At 50.3% G+C, this 21,084-nt stretch overlaps 1 protein-coding gene across 1 annotated transcript in view; it reads right to left on the bottom strand.

Moving 5' to 3' along the window:
* The window catches only part of LOC143274607 (uncharacterized), a 57,872-nt gene that overhangs the window by 34,124 nt on the left and 2,664 nt on the right, over nt 1-21,084 (bottom strand). Inside the window, exon 2 of the mRNA XM_076578474.1 lies at nt 11,743-11,850. Coding sequence (XP_076434589.1) covers nt 11,743-11,850 — 108 coding nt within the window. The remainder of the gene's footprint in view (nt 1-11,742; nt 11,851-21,084) is intronic.

Raw genomic sequence — 21,084 nt, forward strand, 5'->3', positions numbered from 1 at the left:
CACGCACTGAAAAGAAACCCATGGCAACGAGAGTGTTGTCCTCTGGCAGAGTTCTGAAGAAGAAAATTAATCCATTCCGATAGGTTCACAAATATATATGCAAGCTCTCAAGGCCTGACTAAGCTCGTTTGGTTGTGCTGCTGGTCAGCGTGTATGGATTTGTCCGAGCGCAGGTTGAGAAACTGAAACTTGAAACTTGCCAGACTGTCTATCACATTCTTGCATTTCCTTTCTTTCTTCTTCTTTCTTTTTCTCAAGGAAGGGCTGATCATTTCTGTATTACCTGCATCAACAGCTTTCCCTGCCTGTAGTCAGGTAAAAGAGAAGGTTGCAGTGCAGTGCTTTCTGATCGATTTGTGTCGTGACGGATAAAACGCGCATTTTTCATTGGCTGACTGCTCAGGGGCTGGCCTGTGTGTGTGTGTGTGTGTGTGTGTGTGTGTGTGTGTGTGTGTGTGTGTGTGTGTGTGTGTGTGAGTGTGTGTGTGTGTGAGAGAGAGAGAGAGAGAGAGAGAGAGAGAGAGTGTGTGTGTGTGTGTGTGTGGCTGGAGAGTTAGCCGAGGGGATTTTTTATCAGCTTGTTCAGGAAATGGCCAGCACAAAACCAACGGTCCATTTTCCTCCGCCACCCCCCCCCCCCCATTTTTTTTTTTTCATTCATTATTTTATTTTTTTTTTTTACTTCGGAACTGCTGTTTAGAATTTCTCTCTGTTTTCCTCTTTCGTCTTGTCTTTCACCTCTTTACTCTCTTCCTCTCACCTCCGCCGTTCTGTCTCTGTCTGTCTGTCTGTCTGTCTGTCTGTCTCTCATATAAATCCATCATCATCATCATCATCATCATCATCATCATCACCACAACCACAAACACCACCATCTTCACCCTGTTATTGTTCATCATCATCTGTTGTCGTTGTATCGTCGTCTTTCTCTGTTGATAGAATTATCAGTCCAGTGCTTCTCCTTGGTGTTTTGTTCTTTTCAGAAAATTGCCAATTTTCTTCTTTTTTTTTTTCTTTCTTTCTTTCTTTCGGGGGCTGGCTGTAAAAAAACAACAACCACATTGTTTACTTACTGTGCAGCCCCCAAATCAGTTTGTTTGCTTTCTCTCTCTCTGTCTTTCTGTTTCTGTACCTCTCTCTCTCTGTCTCTCTCTCTCTCTCTCTCTCTCCCCATGCTACCCCATCTCCTGTCTCTGACCGCTTCCCTCTACTCTCCTTATGCTCATTCTCTCGCCCCCCCCCCTTCCCCCTCCCCCCGTTTTATTTTCTTCCATTTCTGTTTTCTAATCCCACTCCCTGCAGGGTTCCACCACCTGTCCAGTCCCTGTGTCAACACCAGCAGCGTCCTTGGAGCGTGTGCGTCCGGCACAGCACAGAGAAGGTGTGTGTCTCCGGCACAGAGAAGGTGTGTGTCTCCGGCACAGAGAAGGTGTGTGTCTCCGGCACAGCACAGAGAAGGTGTGTGTCTCCGGCACAGAGAAGGTGTGTGTCTCCGGCACAGCACAGAGAAGGTGTGTGTCTCCGGCACAGCACAGAGAAAGTGTGTGTCTCCGGTACAGAGGTGTGAGTCTCCAGTACAGCACAGAGAAGGTGTGTGTCTCCAGCACAGCACAGAGAAGGTGTGTGTCTCCTGCACAGAGAAGGTGTGTGTCTCCGGCACAGCACAGAGAAGGTGTGTGTCTCCGGCACAGAGAAGGTGTGTGTCTCCGGCACAGAGAAGGTGTGTGTCTCTTGCACAGCACAGAGAAGGTGTGTGTCTCCTGGACAGAGAAGGTGTGTGTCTCCGGCACAGCACAGAGAAGGTGTGTGTCTCCGGTACAGAGAAGGTGTGTGTCTCCGGCACAGCACAGAGAAGGTGTGTGTCTCCGGCACAGAGAAGGTGTGTGTCTCCGGCACAGCACAGAGAAGGTGTGTGTCTCCGGCACAGCACAGAGAAGGTGTGTGTCTCCGGCACAGAGAAGGTGTGTGTCTCCGGCACAGCACAGAGAAGGTGTGTGTCTCCTGCACAGAGAAGATGTGTGTCTCCGGCACAGAGAAGGTGTGTGTCTCCGGCACAGCACAGAGAAGGTGTGTGTCTCCGGTACAGAGAAGGTGCGTGTCTCCAGCACAGCACAGAGAAGGTGTGTGTCTCCAGCACAGCACAGAGAAGGTGTGTGTCTCCGGCACAGCACAGAGAAGGTGTGTGTCTCCGACACAGAGAAGGTGTGTGTCTCCGGCACAGCACAGAGAAGGTGTGTGTCTCCGGCACAGAGAAGGTGTGTGTCTCCGGCACAGCACAGAGAAGAAGGTGTGTGTCCCCGGCACAGAGAAGGTGTGTCTCCGGCACAGCACAGAGAAGGTGTGTGTCTCCGGCACAGAGAAGGTGTGTGTCTCCGGCACAGCACACAGAAGAAGGTGTGTGTCTCCGGCACATCACAGAGAAGGTGTGTGTCTCCGGCACAGAGAAGGTGTTTTTCTCCGGAATAGAACAGAGAAGAAGGTGTGTGTCTCCGGCACAGCACAGAGAAGGTGTGTGTCTCCGGCACAGAGAAGGTGTGTGTCTCCGGCACAGCACACAGAAGGTGTGTGTCTCCGGCACAGCACAGAGAAAGTGTGTGTCTCCGGTACAGAGGTGTGAGTCTCCAGTACAGCACAGAGAAGGTTTGTGTCTCCGGCACAGCACAGAGAAGGTTTGTGTCTCCGGCACAGAGAAGGTGTGTGTCTCTTGCACAGCACAGAGAAGGTGTGTGTCTCCGGTACAGAGGTGTGAGTCTCCAGTACAGCACAGAGAAGGTGTGTGTCTCCGGCACAGAGAAGGTGTGTGTCTCCGGTACAGAGGTGTGAGTTTCCAGTACAGCACAGAGAAGGTGTGTGTCTCCGGTACAGAGGTGTGAGTCTCCAGTACAGCACAGAGAAGGTGTGTGTCTCCGGTACAGAGGTGTGAGTCTCCAGTACAGCACAGAGAAGGTGTGTGTCTCCGGTACAGAGGTGTGAGTCTCCAGTACAGCACAGAGAAGGTGTGTGTCTCCGGCACAGCACAGAGAAGGTGTGTGTCTCCGGCACAGAGGTGTGTGTCTCCGGCACAGCACAGAGAATGTGTGTGTCTCCAGCACAGAGAAGGTGTGTGTCTCCGGCACAGCACAGAGAAGAAGGTGTGTGTCTCCGGCACAGAGAAGGTGTTTTTCTCCGGAACAGAACAGAGAAGAAGGTGTGTGTCTCCGGCACAGCACAGAGAAGGTGTGTGTCTCCGGCACAGAGAAGGTGGGTGTCTCCGACACAGCACACAGAAGAAGGTGTGTGTCTCCGGCACAGCTCAGAGAAGGTGTGTGTCTCCGGCACAGCACAGAGAAGGTGTGTGTCTCCGGCACAGCACAGAGAAGAAGGTGTATGTCTCCGTCACAGCACAGAGAAGAAGGTGTATGTCTCCGGCACAGCACAGAGAAGGTGTGTGTCTCCGGCACAGAGAAGGTGTGTGTCTCCGGCACAGCACACAGAAGAAGGTGTGTGTCTCCGGCACAGAGAAGGTGTGTGTCTCCGGCACAGCACAGAGAAGGTGTGTGTCTCCGGCACAGCACAGAGAAGGTGTGTGTCTCCGGCACAGAGAAGGTGTGTGTCTCCGGCACAGCACAGAGAAGGTGTGTGTCTCCGGCACAGAGAAGGTGTGTGTCTCCGGCACAGAGAGGTGTGTGGTGATTTCTGATCCCTTTGTCACAGTGGATGACACACACGCGTGGCTGTCTGTCACAGGCTGACGGTCAGTTTCAGTTTCAGTTTCAGTTTCTCAAGGAGGCGTCACTGCGTTAGGACAAATCCATATACGCTACACCACATCTGCTGGGCAGATGCCTGAGCATAATCCAACGCGCTTCGTTAGGCCTTGAGTGCATGCATATTTGATACATTTGTGTACCTATCCGAGTGGGTTTCTTCTACAGAATTTGTCTAGAGGACAACCCTCTCGTTGCCATGGGTTCTTTTTCAGTGCGCCAAGTGCGTACTGCACATGGGACCTCGATTTATCGTCTCATCCGAATGACTAGACGCTCAGTTTGATTTTCCAGTCAAATTTGCGAGAAAGGGCGAGAGAAGGATTCGAACCCTCTCTGTGTCTCACTCACTCTCTGTCTCTCTCTTTTCATATCCTCCTCCCTCCTTATTCCCTCGACTGCTGGGGTCGTTGGGGGGACATGAGGAAGATGTCATAGCTCGCCACGCCGTTCTGTTGGCAGCTGTTGTGAGGAGATCTGGCATCGTCATTTTGGGCCATTCCTTGACGTTGTCGGACCAGCTCTTTCTCTGCCGCCCCCGTCTGCGCCCTCCCTCTACAGTCCCTTGCAGGATGGTTTTGGAGAGGGTGTTATGTCGTATGACGTGACCAAACCATGCCATCTTCCGTCATCTGACAGTCGCCAGCAGTGGTTCTTGGGGCCCAACAAAGTTGCTGACCAGGTTCCGCACATAGTCATTGGTCTTGTGCTCCTTGTAGGAGATGTGTAGTAGTCTTCTCAAGCACTTGGTTTCTAATGTTTGGATTATTCTTTCTGTTTCTGCCATCAGTGTCCATTTCTCACATCCATATAAGAGAATGGAGACCACTAGTGACTTGTAGAGCAGGAATTTTGTGTGGAATCTGATGTTGCTCTTCCATACCCTGTTCAGTCTGGCCATCGCTGCCGTTGCAGAATTAATCCTATTTAGGATTTCTGCTGTGCAGGTGCCGTCCATTCATGGTTATGTTGGCACTGATGTTAGTTGTGCTGTTGACCATGACCTTTGACTTCTCTGTGCTGACCTCCATGCCGTAAGCACTTGCTCTTGTAGTAAGTCTGTTTGTTAGATCCTGGAGCTCGGTGTTAGTGCTCCCAATGAGGTCGATGTCGTCTGCGAATCGAAGACTGCAGACTGGCCTGCCGCCAATGGTGATGGAAGTGTGGTGGTCATATCACTCCTCTCTCATTCTATCTCTGTGTGTGTGTGTGTGTGTGTGTGTGTGTGTGTGTGTGTGACTCTGTCTCTCATATTCTCTCACTCCCACGAACCTCCCACCCCCACCCCCCACTCCCCAACCCCCATCCATATCTTTTTTTTTTTTTTGCCATTCAATTCATTCTTTTTCTTTTCGTTATTTTTATCTTTATTTTATAAATCCATTTCCCGGTGAGTTCAATCATTTCAGCATTATCTTGCATGAACAGTTTTTCCCCCCGAGTGTGTACTCAGGAAAACATTGGTGTGCACAGCGTTGTGAATCGATTGGTCGTGACGGATATAACGCGTGTTTTCATTGGCTGACTGCTCAGAGGCCGGTGTGGCCATTTACTGGGATTTAATAACCTTTCAAGATGACGAGGGGCTGGAGGGTTGGGCGAGGGATTTTCAACACTTGTTGAACAAGGGAGAGACATCGTTTGCACACACACGGGCAACGCACACATCACATTGTGTCGGCAGCTGATGATTGGATTTTGGTCAGTTTTGGAAAGCTTCGGAGAATGTGTGTGTGTGTATGTGTTGCTATTGCAGCTGTCTTTGATCCAGACAATGCTTTGAAAGTGCCTGGACATTTGGCAATCTCTCTCTCTCTCTCTCATTTTTTTTTTGGATTGATTGATTGATGTGGATACTTATATAGCGCCTATCGGCCTCGGTCAGAGACCAAGCTCTAAGCGCTTTACATACACGGGGACATTTGCACCACAGGCTGCCTACCTGGGCAGAGCCGTCTGACGGCTGCCACTGGGCGCTCATCATTCGTTTCCTGTGTCATTCAGATTTCAGACGCACACGCATACATACTCAGACAGACATGTAACATTTTATGTGTATGACCGTTTTTATTTATATACCCCGCCATGTAGGCAGCCATACTCCGTTTTCGGGGGTGAGCATGCTGGGTATATTCTTGTTTCCATAACCCACCGAATGCTGACATAGATTACAGGATCTTTAACGTGCGTATTTGATCTTCTGCGTGCGCATACACACGAAGGGGGTTCAGGCACTAGCAGGTCTGCACACACGTTGAACTGGGAGATCGGAAAAATCTCCACCCTTTACCCACCAGGTGCAACGAGATTTGAACCCAGGACTCTCAGATTGAAAGTCCAGCGCTTTAACCATTCGGCTATTGCACCCGTCAGTTAATTTGTTTTTGTTTAATCGTAGATTTATGACAACGATGATGATGATGATAATGATGATTATTATTATTATTATCATTATTAGTAGTAGTAGTACAACTAGCAGTAATAGTAGTAGTGGTAGTACTCGTTGCAGTGATACTCTGTTTCTGTCGATATCTTTTCTGTTGTTCATATTCCTTCAGTATGTGCCAAGGCCTTCTGATTAAAACATTGTACATTCCGATTTCTTTGTCTCTCTGTCTGTCTGTCTGTCCGTCTGTCTGTGTCTCACACACTCTCTTCTCCACCATCTGTGTCTCCGTATGTGTGTTTGTTTGTCTGCCTCTGTCTCTCTTCTCACTATCTGTCTGTCTGTCTGTGTGTTTCTTTGCCTACCTCTGTGTCTCTCTGTCTCTCTTCTCACTATATGTCTGTCTGTCTGTCTGTCCGTGTGTCTGTTTGCCTGCCTCTGTGTCTCTGTCTCTCTTCTCACTATCTGTCTGTCTGTCTGTCTGTGTGTTTGTTTGCCTGCCTCTGTGTCTGTCTGTCTCTCTTCTCACTACCTGTCTGTCTGTCTGTCTGTGTGTTTGTTTGCTTGCCTCTCTGTCTCTCTGTCTCTCTTCTCACTATCTGTCTGTCTGTGTGTTTCTTTGCCTGCCTCTCTGTCTGTCTGTCTCTCTTCTCACTATCTGCCTGTCTGTCTGTGTGTTTGTTTGCCTGCCTCTGTGTCTGTCTGTCTGTCTGTCCGTCTGTCTGTGTCTCACACACTCTCTTCTCCACCATCTGTGTCTCCGTTTGTGTGTTTGTTTGCCTGCCTCTCTGTCTGTCTGTCTCTCTTCTCACTATCTGTCTGTCTGTGTGTTTGTTTGCCTGCCTCCCTGTCTGTCTGTCTCTCTTCTCACTATCTGTCTTCTTTACGTCCGGAAAATAAGGAAACGTTTGTTGTTACCCCCACCCTACCCCCACTGTCTCTCTCTGTCTCTGTCTCTCTGTCTCTCTCTGTCTCTGTCTCTCTCTCTCTCTCTCACTCAGTCCTGATTGTCCTAATTGGTCTCAGAGGATGTTTGATGCCACCTGTGGGTACCAGCCTGTGACAGACCTGACAACTCAAGTGTTCGTGCTGAACGATCTTGAATGACTTCCTTCCCCCCCTGTGTGTGTGTGTGTGTGTGTGTGTGTGTGAATGTATGCGTTTATGTGTGTGTATGTTATCGTGTGTTTGTGTGAGACAGAGACCGGAGGGACTCAGGGGGGAGATGGACATTGCGGGCCACGTGAAAGTGAATGCTGGTTCGAGAGCCTGCAGTCCGGTTTCTGCCCCCTGAAAACTGTGTGTGTGTGTGTGTGTGAGAGAGAGAGAGAGAGAGAGGGGGGGGGGGGGGGGGAGGGGAGGGGCGAGGGAGAGAGGGTGTGAAGTGGGGGACACAGACAGACAGATGTAGACAAAACAAAGCAGTGAGAGAAGGGGGGGAGAGGGAGGGAAGGGGGAAGGGGGGGGGGAGGGTGTGGAAAGAGACTAGACAAAACAGAGACAGAGAGTGACAGACAGAATGAGAGACAGAGAGAGGGAAAGAGTCACAGAGAGAAAAAGTGAGAAAGAGAGCGAGAGAGAGACAGAGAGACAGACACAGAGTGAAGAGAGAGAGACAGAAACAGAGAAACAGACACAGAGTGAAGAGAGAGACAGACACATGAAGCGAAGAGAGAGAGAGACAGACTGACAGACAGACAGACACAGAGAGTGAAGAGAGAGAGAGAGATACAGAGAGACAGACACACAGAGAGATAGACAGAGACAGAGAGACAGACACACAGAGAGATAGAGACAGAGAGACAGACACACAGAGAGATAGAGACAGAGAGACAGACACACAGAGAGTGAAAGAGACAGAGAGACAGACACACAGAGAGATAGACAGAGACAGAGAGACAGACACACAGAGAGATAGAGACAGAACAGACACACAGAGAGATAGAGACAGACACACAGAGAGTGAAGAGAGAGAGAGAGACAGAGAGACGGACACACAGAGAGATAGACAGAGACAGAGAGACAGACACACAGAGAGATAGACAGATACAGAGAGACAGACACACAGAGAGATAGACAGAGACAGAGAGACAGACACACAGAGAGATAGACACAGAGAGAGATAGACAGAGACAGATTGACGGACACAGTGAGAGATAAACAGAGACAGAGAGACAGACACAGAGAAAGATAGACAGAGACAGAGAGACAGACACAGTGAGAGATAAACAGAGACAGATTGACAGATACAGAGAGTGAAGAGAGAGATAGACAGAGAGACAGACATAGAGAGAGAGACGGACAGAGAGAGACAGACAGAGAGAGACAGAGAGACAGACACAGAGAGAGACAGAGACAGAGAGACAGACACAGAGAATGAAGAGAGACAGAGAGACAGACACAGAGAGAGACAGACAAAGAGAGTGAAGAGAGATGGGCCAGTGGGTAAGGAAGGGAGATAAGAGGAAGACCGACAGAAGTCCCGGAACAACACGCACACCCACACCCACCCTCCACCCTCCTTGTCAGCATCATGCATGAACCTCCCCTTTCCCGAACACCATTTCCCCTCCCTGAAGGCAGAGCCATTCCTTTCCTGAACACCATAACCCCTCCGTGAAGGCACAGCCATCCCTGAACACCATAACCCCTCCCTGAAGGCACAGCCATCCCTGAACACCATAACCCCTCCCTGAAGGCACAGCCATTCCTTTCCTGAACACCATAACCCCTCCCTGAAGGCACAGCCATCCCTGAACACCATAACCCCTCCTTGAAGGCACAGCCATCCCTGAACACCATTTCCCCTCCCTGAAGGCAGAGCCATCCCTGAACACCATTTCCCCTCCCTGAAGGCAGAGCCATCCCTGAACACCATTTCCCCTCCCTGAAGGCAGAGCCATCCCTGAACACCATAACCCTTCCCTGAAGGCACAGCCATCCCTGAACACCATAACCCTTCCCTGAAGACACAGCCATCCCTGAACACCATAACCCCTCCGTGAAGGCACAGCCATCCCTGAACACCATAACCCTTCCCTGAAGGCACAGCCATCCCTGAACACCATTTCCCCTCCCTGAAGGCAGAGCCATTCCTTTCCTGAACACCATTTCCCCTTCCTGAAGGCAGAGCCATCCCTGAACACCATAACCCTTCCCTGAAGGCACAGCCATCCCTGAACACCATAACACCTCCTTGAAGGCACAGCCATCCCTTTCCTGAACACCATTTCCCCTTCCTGAAGGCAGAGCCATCCCTGAACACCATAACCCTTCCCTGAAGGCACAGCCATCCCTGAACACCATAACCCCTCCCTGAAGGCACAGCCATCCCTTTCCTGAACACCATTTCCCCTCCCTGAAGGCAGAGCCATCCCTTTCCTGAACACCATAACCCCTCCCTGAAGGCACAGCCATCCCTTTCCTGAACACCATAACCCCTCCCTGAAGGCACAGCCATCCCTGAACACCATAACCCCTCCCTGAAGGCACAGCCATCCCTGAACACCATAACCCCTCCCTGAAGGCACAGCCATCCCTGAACACCATAACCCTTCCCTGAAGGCACAGCCATCCCTGAACACCATAACCCCTCCCTGAAGGCACAGCCATCCCTTTCCTGAACACCATAATCCCTCCCTGAAGGCAGAGCCATCCCTGAACACCATAACTCTTCCCTGAAGGCAGAGGCATCCCTGAACACCATAATCCCTCCCTGAAGGCAGAGCCATCCCTGAACACCATAATCCCTCCCTGAAGGCAGAGCCATCCCTTTCCTGAACACCATAATCCCTCCCTGAAGGCAGAGCCATCCCTTTCCTGAACACCATAATCCCTCCCTGAAGGCACAGCCATCCCTGAACACCATAATCCCTCCCTGAAGGCACAGCCATCCCTGAACACCATAACCCCTCCCTGAAGGCAGAGCCATCCCTGAACACCATAACCCTTCCCTGAAGGCACAGCCATCCCTGAACACCATAACCCTTCCCTGAAGGCACAGCCATCCCTGAACACCATAACCCCTCCGTGAAGGCACAGCCATCCCTGAACACCATAACCCTTCCCTGAAGGCACAGCCATCCCTGAACACCATTTCCCCTCCCTGAAGGCAGAGCCATTCCTTTCCTGAACACCATTTCCCCTTCCTGAAGGCAGAGCCATCCCTGAACACCATAACCCTTCCCTGAAGGCACAGCCATCCCTGAACACCATAACACCTCCTTGAAGGCAGAGCCATCCCTTTCCTGAACACCATTTCCCCTTCCTGAAGGCAGAGCCATCCCTGAACACCATAACCCTTCCCTGAAGGCAGAGCCACCCCTGAACACCATAACCCTTCCCTGAAGGCAGAGCCATCCCTTTCCTGAACACCATAACCCCTCCCTGAAGGCACAGCCATCCCTTTCCTGAACACCATAACCCCTCCCTGAAGGCACAGCCATCCCTGAACACCATAACCCCTCCCTGAAGGCACAGCCATCCCTGAACACCATAACCCCTCCCTGAAGGCACAGCCATCCCTTTCCTGAACACCATAATCCCTCCCTGAAGGCAGAGCCATCCCTGAACACCATAACTCTTCCCTGAAGGCAGAGGCATCCCTGAACACCATAATCCCTCCCTGAAGGCAGAGCCATCCCTGAACACCATAATCCCTCCCTGAAGGCAGAGCCATCCCTTTCCTGAACACCATAATCCCTCCCTGAAGGCACAGCCATCCCTGAACACCATAACCCCTCCCTGAAGGCACAGCCATCCCTGAACACCATAATCCCTCCCTGAAGGCAGAGCCATCCCTGAACACCATAACCCCTCCCTGAAGGCACAGCCATCCCTGAACACCATAACCCCTCCCTGAAGACACAGCCATCCCTGAACACCATTTCCACTCCCTGAAGGCACAGCCATCCCTTTCCTGAACACCATAACCCCTCCCTGAAGGCACAGCCATCCCTTTCCTGAACACCATAATCCCTCCCTGAAGGCAGAGCCATCCCTGAACACCATAACCCCTCCCTGAAGGCACAGCCATCCCTGAACACCATAACCCCTCCCTGAAGGCAGAGCCATCCCTTTCCTGAACACCATAACCCCTCCCTGAAGGCACAGCCATCCCTGAACACCATAACCCCTCCCTGAAGGCACAGCCATCCCTGAACACCATAACCCCTCCCTGAAGGCACAGCCATCCCTTTCCTGAACACCATAACCCCTCCCTGAAGGCACAGCCATCCCTGAACACCATAACCCCTCCCTGAAGGCAGAGCCAAGCGGCTGATGGCAGAGAGAGAGGCGGGAGAGGGAGAGAGGGGGGAGAGAGGGGGAGAGAGAGAGAGGGAGGGAGAGAAGGAGGAGAGAGAGGGGGAGAGATGGTGGAGAGGGGGAGGGAGAGAGGGAGGAGAGAGAGCGTGGGGGGGAGATAGTGAGGGAGAGAGATGGGGGGGGGCAGAGAGGGAGAGGGGGCGGGAGAGGGAGAGAGAGAGGGAGGGAGAGAGAGTGGGGGAGAGAGAGCAAGAGAGGGAGAGAGACGGGGGAGAGAGGGGGGAGCAGGGGAGAGAGAACGAGAGAGGGAGAGAGAGAGATGGAGGTGAGAGAGGGGGAGAGAGGGAGGGGGAGAGAGGGGGGGAGAGAGAGCGAGAGAGGGGAGAGAGAGGGGGGGGGAGAGAGAGTGAGAGAGGGGGTACAGAGAGGCAGACAGACAGAGACAGAGAGAGGCTGAAACAGAGATTGAATTGGAATTTATTCATTAAGGCCAAAGCACCATATGGAAGGGTATGAACATAACTTTTTTTTTCAAACATTTTTTATTCAGACAAAGGTTACAGAATTAATATATTTTGTGCATTTGAAAGTATAGGGTAAGCACGTCATTAAGTTCTAAGTACTGACAATATATATATATTTTTTTTTAATGAATAAAAAATAATTAGGAAAAAAATAAGAAGAGAGAGAGAGAGAGAGAGAAGGGGGATAGGAAATAAACAGAGCGTGCAGATTCACTGTGTACATTTGAATTGATGAGTGTGTGTGTGTGTGCGTGCGTGTGTGCGCGTGCGTGTGAGTGTGTGTGCGCGCTTGTGTGAGCGCGTGTGTGTTTAATACTTAGCATTGTTGCCTATAGTCCAGCCATCCACATATGGCCATATGGGAATTCAACAGTGTCGAAAAAAAGAAGAAGAACCCCGCCCCCCCCCCCCCCCAACCCCCCTCCCCCCAAAAAACAAAACAAAACAAAAAACAAAAACAAAAACAAACAAAAAAAACAAAAAAACCCAATAACAAACCCAAAACAAAACAAACAAACAACAACAACAACAAAAACAAAACAAAAACGAACCAAAACAAACAAAACAAAAAAAACAACCAAACAAAACAGACGTAACATATACTAACCGTTTAGCTCCTTAAAACACATTATTAGACTATGCTAAGGACGTCGGCCCTTCCGTCCAGGTAGTCAGCACTGATTCACACACACACACACACAAAACAAAAACAAACAGAAACAGAAAACAAACAAACAAACAAAAAAGCACAAACAAACAAACAAACAAAAAAAAACCACCTCTTCATAGCGAAAGCGGAAAGGACCGGAATCAAAGAGAAAGACGAAATTTGCCAAATCGCCTGAGCAACGCAGCACAGACAATACCTCGCACACTGCTGTTGAGAAAAAAAGTATAAAAGATGTATAACAAAACCCGTGTGTGTGTGTGTGTGTGTGTGTGTGTGTGTGTGTGTGTGTGTATTAGTGAGTGTGTGAGTTAGGGTCAGGTCAGGGGCATAGCCCTTGCTACTGGTACCATGTAACCCAGTACTACCTGCCGCTTGTGAAGTCTCCCAATGACGGACCAGGCGGAGGAGGAAACTTTTCCCAACGGTTGTGAAGGCGGAAGAGGATGACCAAAGGGCAGGGGGAGCTCTTATCCTTGGCTGGAAGTTCTCCTAGGAGACGGAACTCCGAAGAAAAAATCTGCACCTGCCGAGGCCGTTCTACACGTGGCAAAATCTGCACCTGTGGGACTGTGAGCGTCGGTAGGCGAGAGAGTGGGGAAGGGACTGCACAACGCCTCTTCACTAAAAAAAAAAGTCACCTGTGCTGGTCAGGCAACCAGGTTAATGTCGGAACGGCGAGCTAGCCCTTCAACAGCCAGCTTTCCCAAGCCCTGCGGCGATGGAGAAGTGGTAACGGGGACAGGCAGAGGATGCTGCTGGCAGTTCCTAGTCACGACTCTGCACGCAGGCGGCTGTGGGGTGATGGTCGTCCGCCGTAGACTGGGGCAGATGCGGCGCCCGTATCCTCCCACAGTGTCAGAGCAGCCCTTTTTTAGGGACAGCACTGCTCTCCCCACTCGGGGAAGGGGAGATAAAAGGATCCCTAAACAAAGCCTGCCTCGCCTAGTACCTAGTAGGAAACCGCACCTACTTGGACATCCAACACTAGCAGTCGAAAACAACAGAAGAAAAGAACCAGGAGTCATGCCCTGACTCTGGGTGCATGGAATGTTCGCACCCTTTTGGACAGAGACGACAGACCAGAAAGGCGCACAGCGCTCATTGCTAGAATGCTTGGTCGCTGCCAGGTGGACATAGCAGCCCAGAGCGAAACCAGGTTTGCCGGTGAAACCCAGCCGGAGGAAGATGGAGGGGGCTACACCTTCTACTGCACTGAGAAGCCAGATGGCACCCCAAGAACCTCAGGCGTGGGCTTTGCCATACGAACCAAACTTGCATGACAGCGTGACAGCCTTCCACGTGGGATAAACGATAGGCTGATGACCCTGCGTCTGAAGCTGTCCGAGGATAGCTTCTCCACAGTCGTCAGTTGCTATGCCCCGACGATGACCAAACCTGATGACATCAAAGAAGCTTTCTACGAGGAGCTCAGCCACACCCTTTCAGCGGTAGACAGAAAGGACAGGCTGATCATCCTTGGGGATTTCAATACCCGCGTCGGCGTGGACTTCTCCTCGTGGCCAAAAGTCCTAGAACAGCACGGCATTGGCAAGTGCAGCTCCAACGGACTGCTTTTGCTCTTGCTCTGTGCGCAGCATGGACTGACCATCACCAACACCCTCTTCCAACAAGCGGACAAGTACAAGAACACATGGATGCACCCCCGCTCCAAGCAGTGGCACATGCTGGACTATGTGATTGTCTGGCAGAGAGACAAAAGTGGTGTTTCTATTACACGCTGCATGAGAGGAGCAGTCTGTTGGTCAGACCATCGCCTGGTATGCAGCAAGATGAACATCAAACTTGCACACAAGCTCCAACCAGCCAGGCAGAAACCCCCTAGGGAGCTGAACATCCACCACCTCCCTATCACCAAGGATGTGCTGCAGCAGCAAATCCAATCAGCTTTCCAAGAAATTCCTGCATCGACTGATGTAGAAGAGGTATGAAGCACCTTTAGAGATGCTGTGTACACAGCAGCAGCTGACACACTCGGCTTTGTACAGGGGAGCCACAAAGACTGGTTTGACGAAAACGACTCTGGAATCTCCAAGCTCCTGAACACACTGCATATGCTGCATCAGGATCGCACTTCCGATAAAGACTGCCAGAGGAAGAAGAACCAGTACTTGCAAACCAAACAACTCGTACAGAAGAGGCTGCGTGAGATGCAGAACACCTGGTGGGAGAGAAAGTCCAAAGAGCTTCAGTCCGCTGCTGATGCTCGCGACACGAAGACCTTCCATGATGGTCTCCGAGCTGTGTATGGGCCAAGAGTCACAGGATCATCCCCTGTCCGAGCCTTGGACCAGACCACCCTCCTGACAGACAAGAAAGACATCCTTGCCTGCTGGGCAGAGCACTTCAACACCCTCCTCAACAGGGACTCATCCGTATCTGACGAGGTAATTGCAGCCCTCCCACAGCTCAACAACAACCACACTACAAGCCGCAGTAACAACTACAACAACTACAACCACACTACAAGGAGCAGTAACAACTACAACAAGAATCACACTACAAGCAGCAGTAAAAATACAACAAACAAGAACGATCACTCCGCCAATCCACAAACTTCAGCTAGCAGCACTGTCGATATATAGAACAGCGACAAGCCACGCACACAGACTGATCAGCCACCATGCATAGAGGCAATGCTGTGAAGATGACAGATGGGGGATGAAGCGAGGTAGAGGCAGTGCTGTGAAGACAGAGATGGGGGATGAAGCGAAGTAGAGACAGTGATGTGAAGATGACAGATGGGGGATGAAGCGCTAGTGAGGTAGAGGCAGTGCTGTGAAGACAGAGATGGGGGATGAAGCGAGGTAGAGGCAGTGATGTGAAGACGACAGATGGGGGATGAAGCGAGGTAGAGGCAGTGCTGTGAAGACAGAGATGGGGGATGAAGCGAGGTAGAGGCAGTGATGTGAAGATGACAGATGGGGGATGAAGCGAGGTAGAGGCAGTGATGTGAAGATGACAGATGGGGGATGAAGCGAGGTAGAGGCAGTGCTGTGAAGATGACAGATGGGGGATGAAGCGAGGTAGAGGCAGTGATGTGAAGATGACAGATGGGGGATGAAGCGAGATAGAGGCAGTGATGTGAAGACGACAGATGGGGGATGAAGCGAGGTAGAGGCAGTGATGTGAAGATGACAGATGGGGGATGAAGCGAGGTAGAGGCAGTGATGTGAAGATGACAGATGGGGGATGAAGCGAGGTAGAGGCAGTGATGTGAAGACGACAGATGGGGGATGAAGCGAGGTAGAGGCAGTGCTGTGAAGATGACAGATGGGGGATGAAGCGAAGTAGAGGCAGTGATGTGAAGATGACAGATGGGGGATGAAGCGAGGTAGAGGCAGTGATGTGAAGATGACAGATGGGGGATGAAGCGAGGTAGAGGCAGTGATGTGAAGACAACAGATGGAGGATGAAGCGCTAGCAAGGTAGAGGCAGTGCTGTGAAGATGACAGATGGGGGATGAAGCGAGGTAGAGGCAGTGCTGTGAAGACGACAGATGGGGGATGAAGCGAGGTAGAGGCAGTGCTGTGAAGACAGAGATGGGGGATGAAGCGAGGTAGAGGCAGTGATGTGAAGATGACAGATGGGGGATGAAGCGAGGTAGAGGCAGTGCTGTGAAGACAGAGATGGGGGATGAAGCGAGGTAGAGGCAGTGATGTGAAGATGACAGATGGGGGATGAAGCGAGGTAGAGGCAGTGATGTGAAGACGACAGATGGGGGATGAAGCGAGGTAGAGGCAGTGCTGTGAAGATGACAGATGGGGGATGAAGCGAGGTAGAGGCAGTGATGTGAAGATGACAGATGGGGGATGAAGCGAGATAGAGGCAGTGATGTGAAGACGACAGATGGGGGATGAAGCGAGGTAGAGGCAGTGCTGTGAAGATGACAGATGGGGGATGAAGCGAGGTAGAGGCAGTGATGTGAAGATGACAGATGGGGGATGAAGCGAGGTAGAGGCAGTGATGTGAAGACGACAGATGGGGGATGAAGCGAGGTAGAGGCAGTGCTGTGAAGATGACAGATGGGGGATGAAGCGAGGTAGAGGCAGTGATGTGAAGATGACAGATGGGGGATGAAGCGAAGTAGAGGCAGTGATGTGAAGATGACAGATGGGGGATGAAGCGAGGTAGAGGCAGTGATGTGAAGATGACAGATGGGGGATGAAGTGAGGTAGAGGCAGTGATGTGAAGACAACAGATGGAGGATGAAGCGCTAGCAAGGTAGAGGCAGTGCTGTGAAGATGACAGATGGGGGATGAAGCGAGGTAGAGGCAGTGCTGTGAAGACAACAGATGGAGGATGAAGCGCTAGCGAGGTAGAGGCAGTGCTGTGAAGATGACAGATGGGGGATGAAGCGAGGTAGAGGCAGTGCTGTGAAGACAACAGATGGAGGATGAAGCGCTAGCAAGGTAGAGGCAGTGATGTGAAGATGACAGATGGGGGATGAAGCGAGGTAGAGGCAGTGATGTGAAGACGACAGATGGGGGATGAAGCGAGGTAGAGGCAGTGGTGTGAAGACAGAGATGGGGGATGAAGCGAGGTAGAGGCAGGGGAAGGCAGGGGGTAGGAGAGGGGGAGTGGAGTCAGAAATCTCCCCCCCCCCCTGCACCACACGCACAGGAGGGAGGGATGGAGAGAGAGAGTGGGAGAGAGAGAGAGAAACAGAGACAGACAGACAGAGAGAGATAGACAAAGAGAGAGAGACAGACAGACAGAGACAGAGGGAGAGAGACCCAGTGAAGGTAAAATCCATACAGCCCGCTATCACAGCGCCTTGATGCACGTGAAGCACGCAAACACCCAGAGACCTGCTGATGTGCAGGGACAGTGTGCGTGCGTGCGTGCGTGCGTGTGTGTGTGTGTGTGTGTGTGTGTGTGTGTGTGTGTGTGTGTGTGTTTTAGGGGGCGTGGGGAGGGTTGGGGCAGAACAGAAGGGGGAAGGGGAAGTCTATTGACTGACTGACTCCAAATCCCCGCCCCTTCACCCCCCCCCCCTCCTCCTCCCAGCGCACACACACACATACCCAGTGTGGACTGACGGGCCAAATAGCCCCCCCCCCGGCCCCACACACACATACCCCCTATGGTCTGACGGGCCAAACAGCCCCCCGCCCCTCCCCCCCCACCCCCCCACACACATACCCGCTATGGACTGACGGGCCAAACAGACGTAGTGTTGTGTGTACTAAGTATTTGTCCGAACCCAGTGTGGTCTCCTTGACAAGCTGACACTGAAAGTGAGACGAAAAGGAACGAGTTTTGTTGTTGATGATGTTGTTGTTGATGTTGATGTTGATGATGTTGATGATGTTGTTGTTGATGATGTTGTTGATGATGTTGTTGTTGATGTAGTTGTTGATGTAGTTGTTGATGTTGTTGTTGATGTTGTTGATGATGTTGTTGTTGTTGATGTTGTTGTTGATGTTGTTTTCTGGACACCCAAAAAGATCACGGACACACGTTCATATATCTGAAAACTCTTTCTGGAAAAAAACGAAACAAAACACACAAAAAAACAAACACGAGTTTTATTGATCGACACCCAAACAGATGAAACTATATCAGGACAGACTGGGGAAAAAAAACCCCACAAAAACAAACAAACAACAACAAACAAACAAAGAAAAAAGAAGGAATTTGGTTGATCACCACGCACACTGACAAAGGATATACCTTACATGCCTGAGAACAGACTGAAGGAGAGAAAATAAAGAAAAGAGAAAAGGAACAAGTTTTATTGATTTCTACCCACACAGAATGTATAACTTGAGTTGTAACGACCTGTTACAGACTGACGTCCTTACAGTCGAGCGGTGCTAAGGGGTAGGCTCTGACCCAATCAGACCAGTAGGATAAACTAAACATCTGAGCACAGACTTCACAACAACAAACATGGACCCAGTCAGACCAAGCACAATAAGATGAAGTCCAGAAAACAAAACATTAACTTGACAAGCTGACCTGCGAAGACTTACAACTCAGTGAAGCCATGACAGCCCAGCCCTTCACTGACTGAGGAGCGTGTAGTCGAGGGAGTTAAACAGGACATAACTTAAACCGGGGGGTGGGGTGGGAGGGGCGGGGGGGGGGTGTGTGTGTGGGGGGGGGGGGGGGAAGGGGCGGGAGGGGGGGGGGGGGGGGAAGCACATCTCATACGTGACTCAGTGACGGAGCACGACCAGTGGTGACTAGCCTCTGACGTTTGATCAGAACACACACATCAATAATCTACGAAGGAAGAGAAAACCTTTAATGTGACTGCCCTGGTTTGGCAGCGTTGTGCGCAGCAGCAGCGGAAACAGTAAGCGAAATTTCTGGGACGAAATAATGGCACCAGCATTCAACAGAGCGGAAAACAGTTCAAACAGACTAAACGCCTGGACTACTAGATATATACGTATAAAAAAAAACAACATAAACAACGCAACTTGATTTGCTGAAGCGCTATGTGTTCTCTGACCGTCCATCTCTCACTTCCCATTATAAGAACAGAGGAGGGGCGATGCATGATTTGTATCGGCATTTAAAGTCCTTTGTAGGATTCCCAGAAATTGCTGCATCAGTTGCTGAGTTCGTTTGCAACTCCTGTGGTGTGAAAGTCTGTAAAAAAGATTCTGTCATTGGTCGTACGACTGATGACACCTCCTCCACTCAATGCCCCACCTGTCAGCTGTTATGTTTTGTGTTCAATACCTTCTTCTAACGCCACGTTTCCCTCCCAGTCTCTAAACATTATATGAATATGTTTTGTATGTATGTATGTATTATAGTCAGTCGATTATGACCATCAGAACAGCGGAGGAGGTAGCTACTGTCCCGACTATCTGGGCTAGAATTTGATGAAAGTCGAGAGTGTCTTGCCCAAGTTACATCCCCACTCCCTCGGCCAAGAGGGTTTTAGGACAGTCGGCGTTGGGGATGGTTCCCAAAGGCCAACTAGCCCCCAGGGCTGCAGCACTAATACCAGTGCAATTTTGCCTCCTAGTTTGAGAGTCACAGTCCTTCAAAAAACTAAGCTGTTTATGATTGACTCACTTGTGTAAACAAAGTGAGTCTATGTTTTAACCCGGTGTTCGGTTGTCTGTGTGTGTGTGTGTGTGTCTGTGTGTCTGTATGTCCGTGGTAAACTTTAACATTGACATTTTCTCTGCAAATACTTTGTCAGTTGACACCAAATTAGGCATAAAAATAGGAAAAATTCAGTTCTTTCCAGTCATCTTGTTTAAAACAATATTGCACCTCTGGGATGGGCACAAAAAAAATAAAAGATGAAGCCTAATTATATGCAAACTGCATTTACTGTTATATTTATATTTTTTGTATTCTCTAAACTTGGCACTTTGATCTGATATTCTGACCCAACAACAAGAGCAGTCATTATTATCATTTTTTGTTCAAACAGGAACTTCTTTTGCAAAGCATGGAAGTTTTCTTTATTTTGCAAACGTTTTGGTGCAGATAGTTAAAAAAAGGGAAATTACTCTGTAATTAATGCTAGGGGACTTAACTTGCTTTAAACTGATCTTTCTCATCTTAAACATTACATTTTGAAATTATACTCAGTACATAAAAAGCTTATCTTGTAAAGCTGCCAAAGAAAGGGGACCTTTCATCCTGCAACAGCTGGCGGGGAATCATGCTGTTGTCTATTCCGGGCAAGGTACTGAGCAGAATCATCCTTGAGAGACTGAAGAACGCTTTGGACAAGACACTTAGGGACGAACAAGCAGGCTTCCGACAAGATCGCTCGTGCACGGATCACATCGCAACCATGCGCATCATCATCGAGCAGTCCCTGGAGTGGCAGACCCCCCTGTACACAGTCTTCGTCGACTTTCAAAAAGCTTTTGACCGAGATGTCATCTGGAGACTGATGTACCACTATGGATTTCCACCAAAGTTTGTAACCATCATCCAGCAAATGTACGAAGACGCCACCTGTCAAGTGATCCACGATGGGAAACTGACGGAACCTTTCAGTGTGCAAACCGGCGTCCGTCAGGGTTGTTTGCTCTCACCGACCATTTTCCTGATGGTGGTTGACTGGGTCATGAGGCAGTCTACAGCAGATCGGAGGACAGGCATCCAGTGGACTTTTACTAAACAGCTGGAGGACCTAGACTTCGCAGATGACATAAGTCTCCTCTCCCACAGGCAGCAAGATGCGCAGGAGAAACTATGTCGTGTGGCAGAAGAAGCTGAGAAGACTGGACTCCAAATCAACATTGGGAAAACAGAGGTCATGAGGGTCAACAACAAGAAGCAAGATCCAGTGCAACTACACCAAGAGAACATCAAGGAGGTTGACAAGTTTGTCTACTTAGGCAGTGTTGTCAGCAAAGACGGGGGGACGGACGAAGACATCAAGAGCCGTATCAACAAAGCAAGACACGCCTTCAACACCCTTCGACCAATCTGGAGATCGACAGCCCTCTCAATCCGCAACAAGATCCGGATTTTTAACACCAACGT

This window comes from Babylonia areolata, chromosome 29 (genome assembly GCF_041734735.1).
Source record: "Babylonia areolata isolate BAREFJ2019XMU chromosome 29, ASM4173473v1, whole genome shotgun sequence".
In the NCBI taxonomy this organism is placed as follows: Eukaryota; Metazoa; Mollusca; class Gastropoda; order Neogastropoda; family Buccinidae; genus Babylonia; species Babylonia areolata.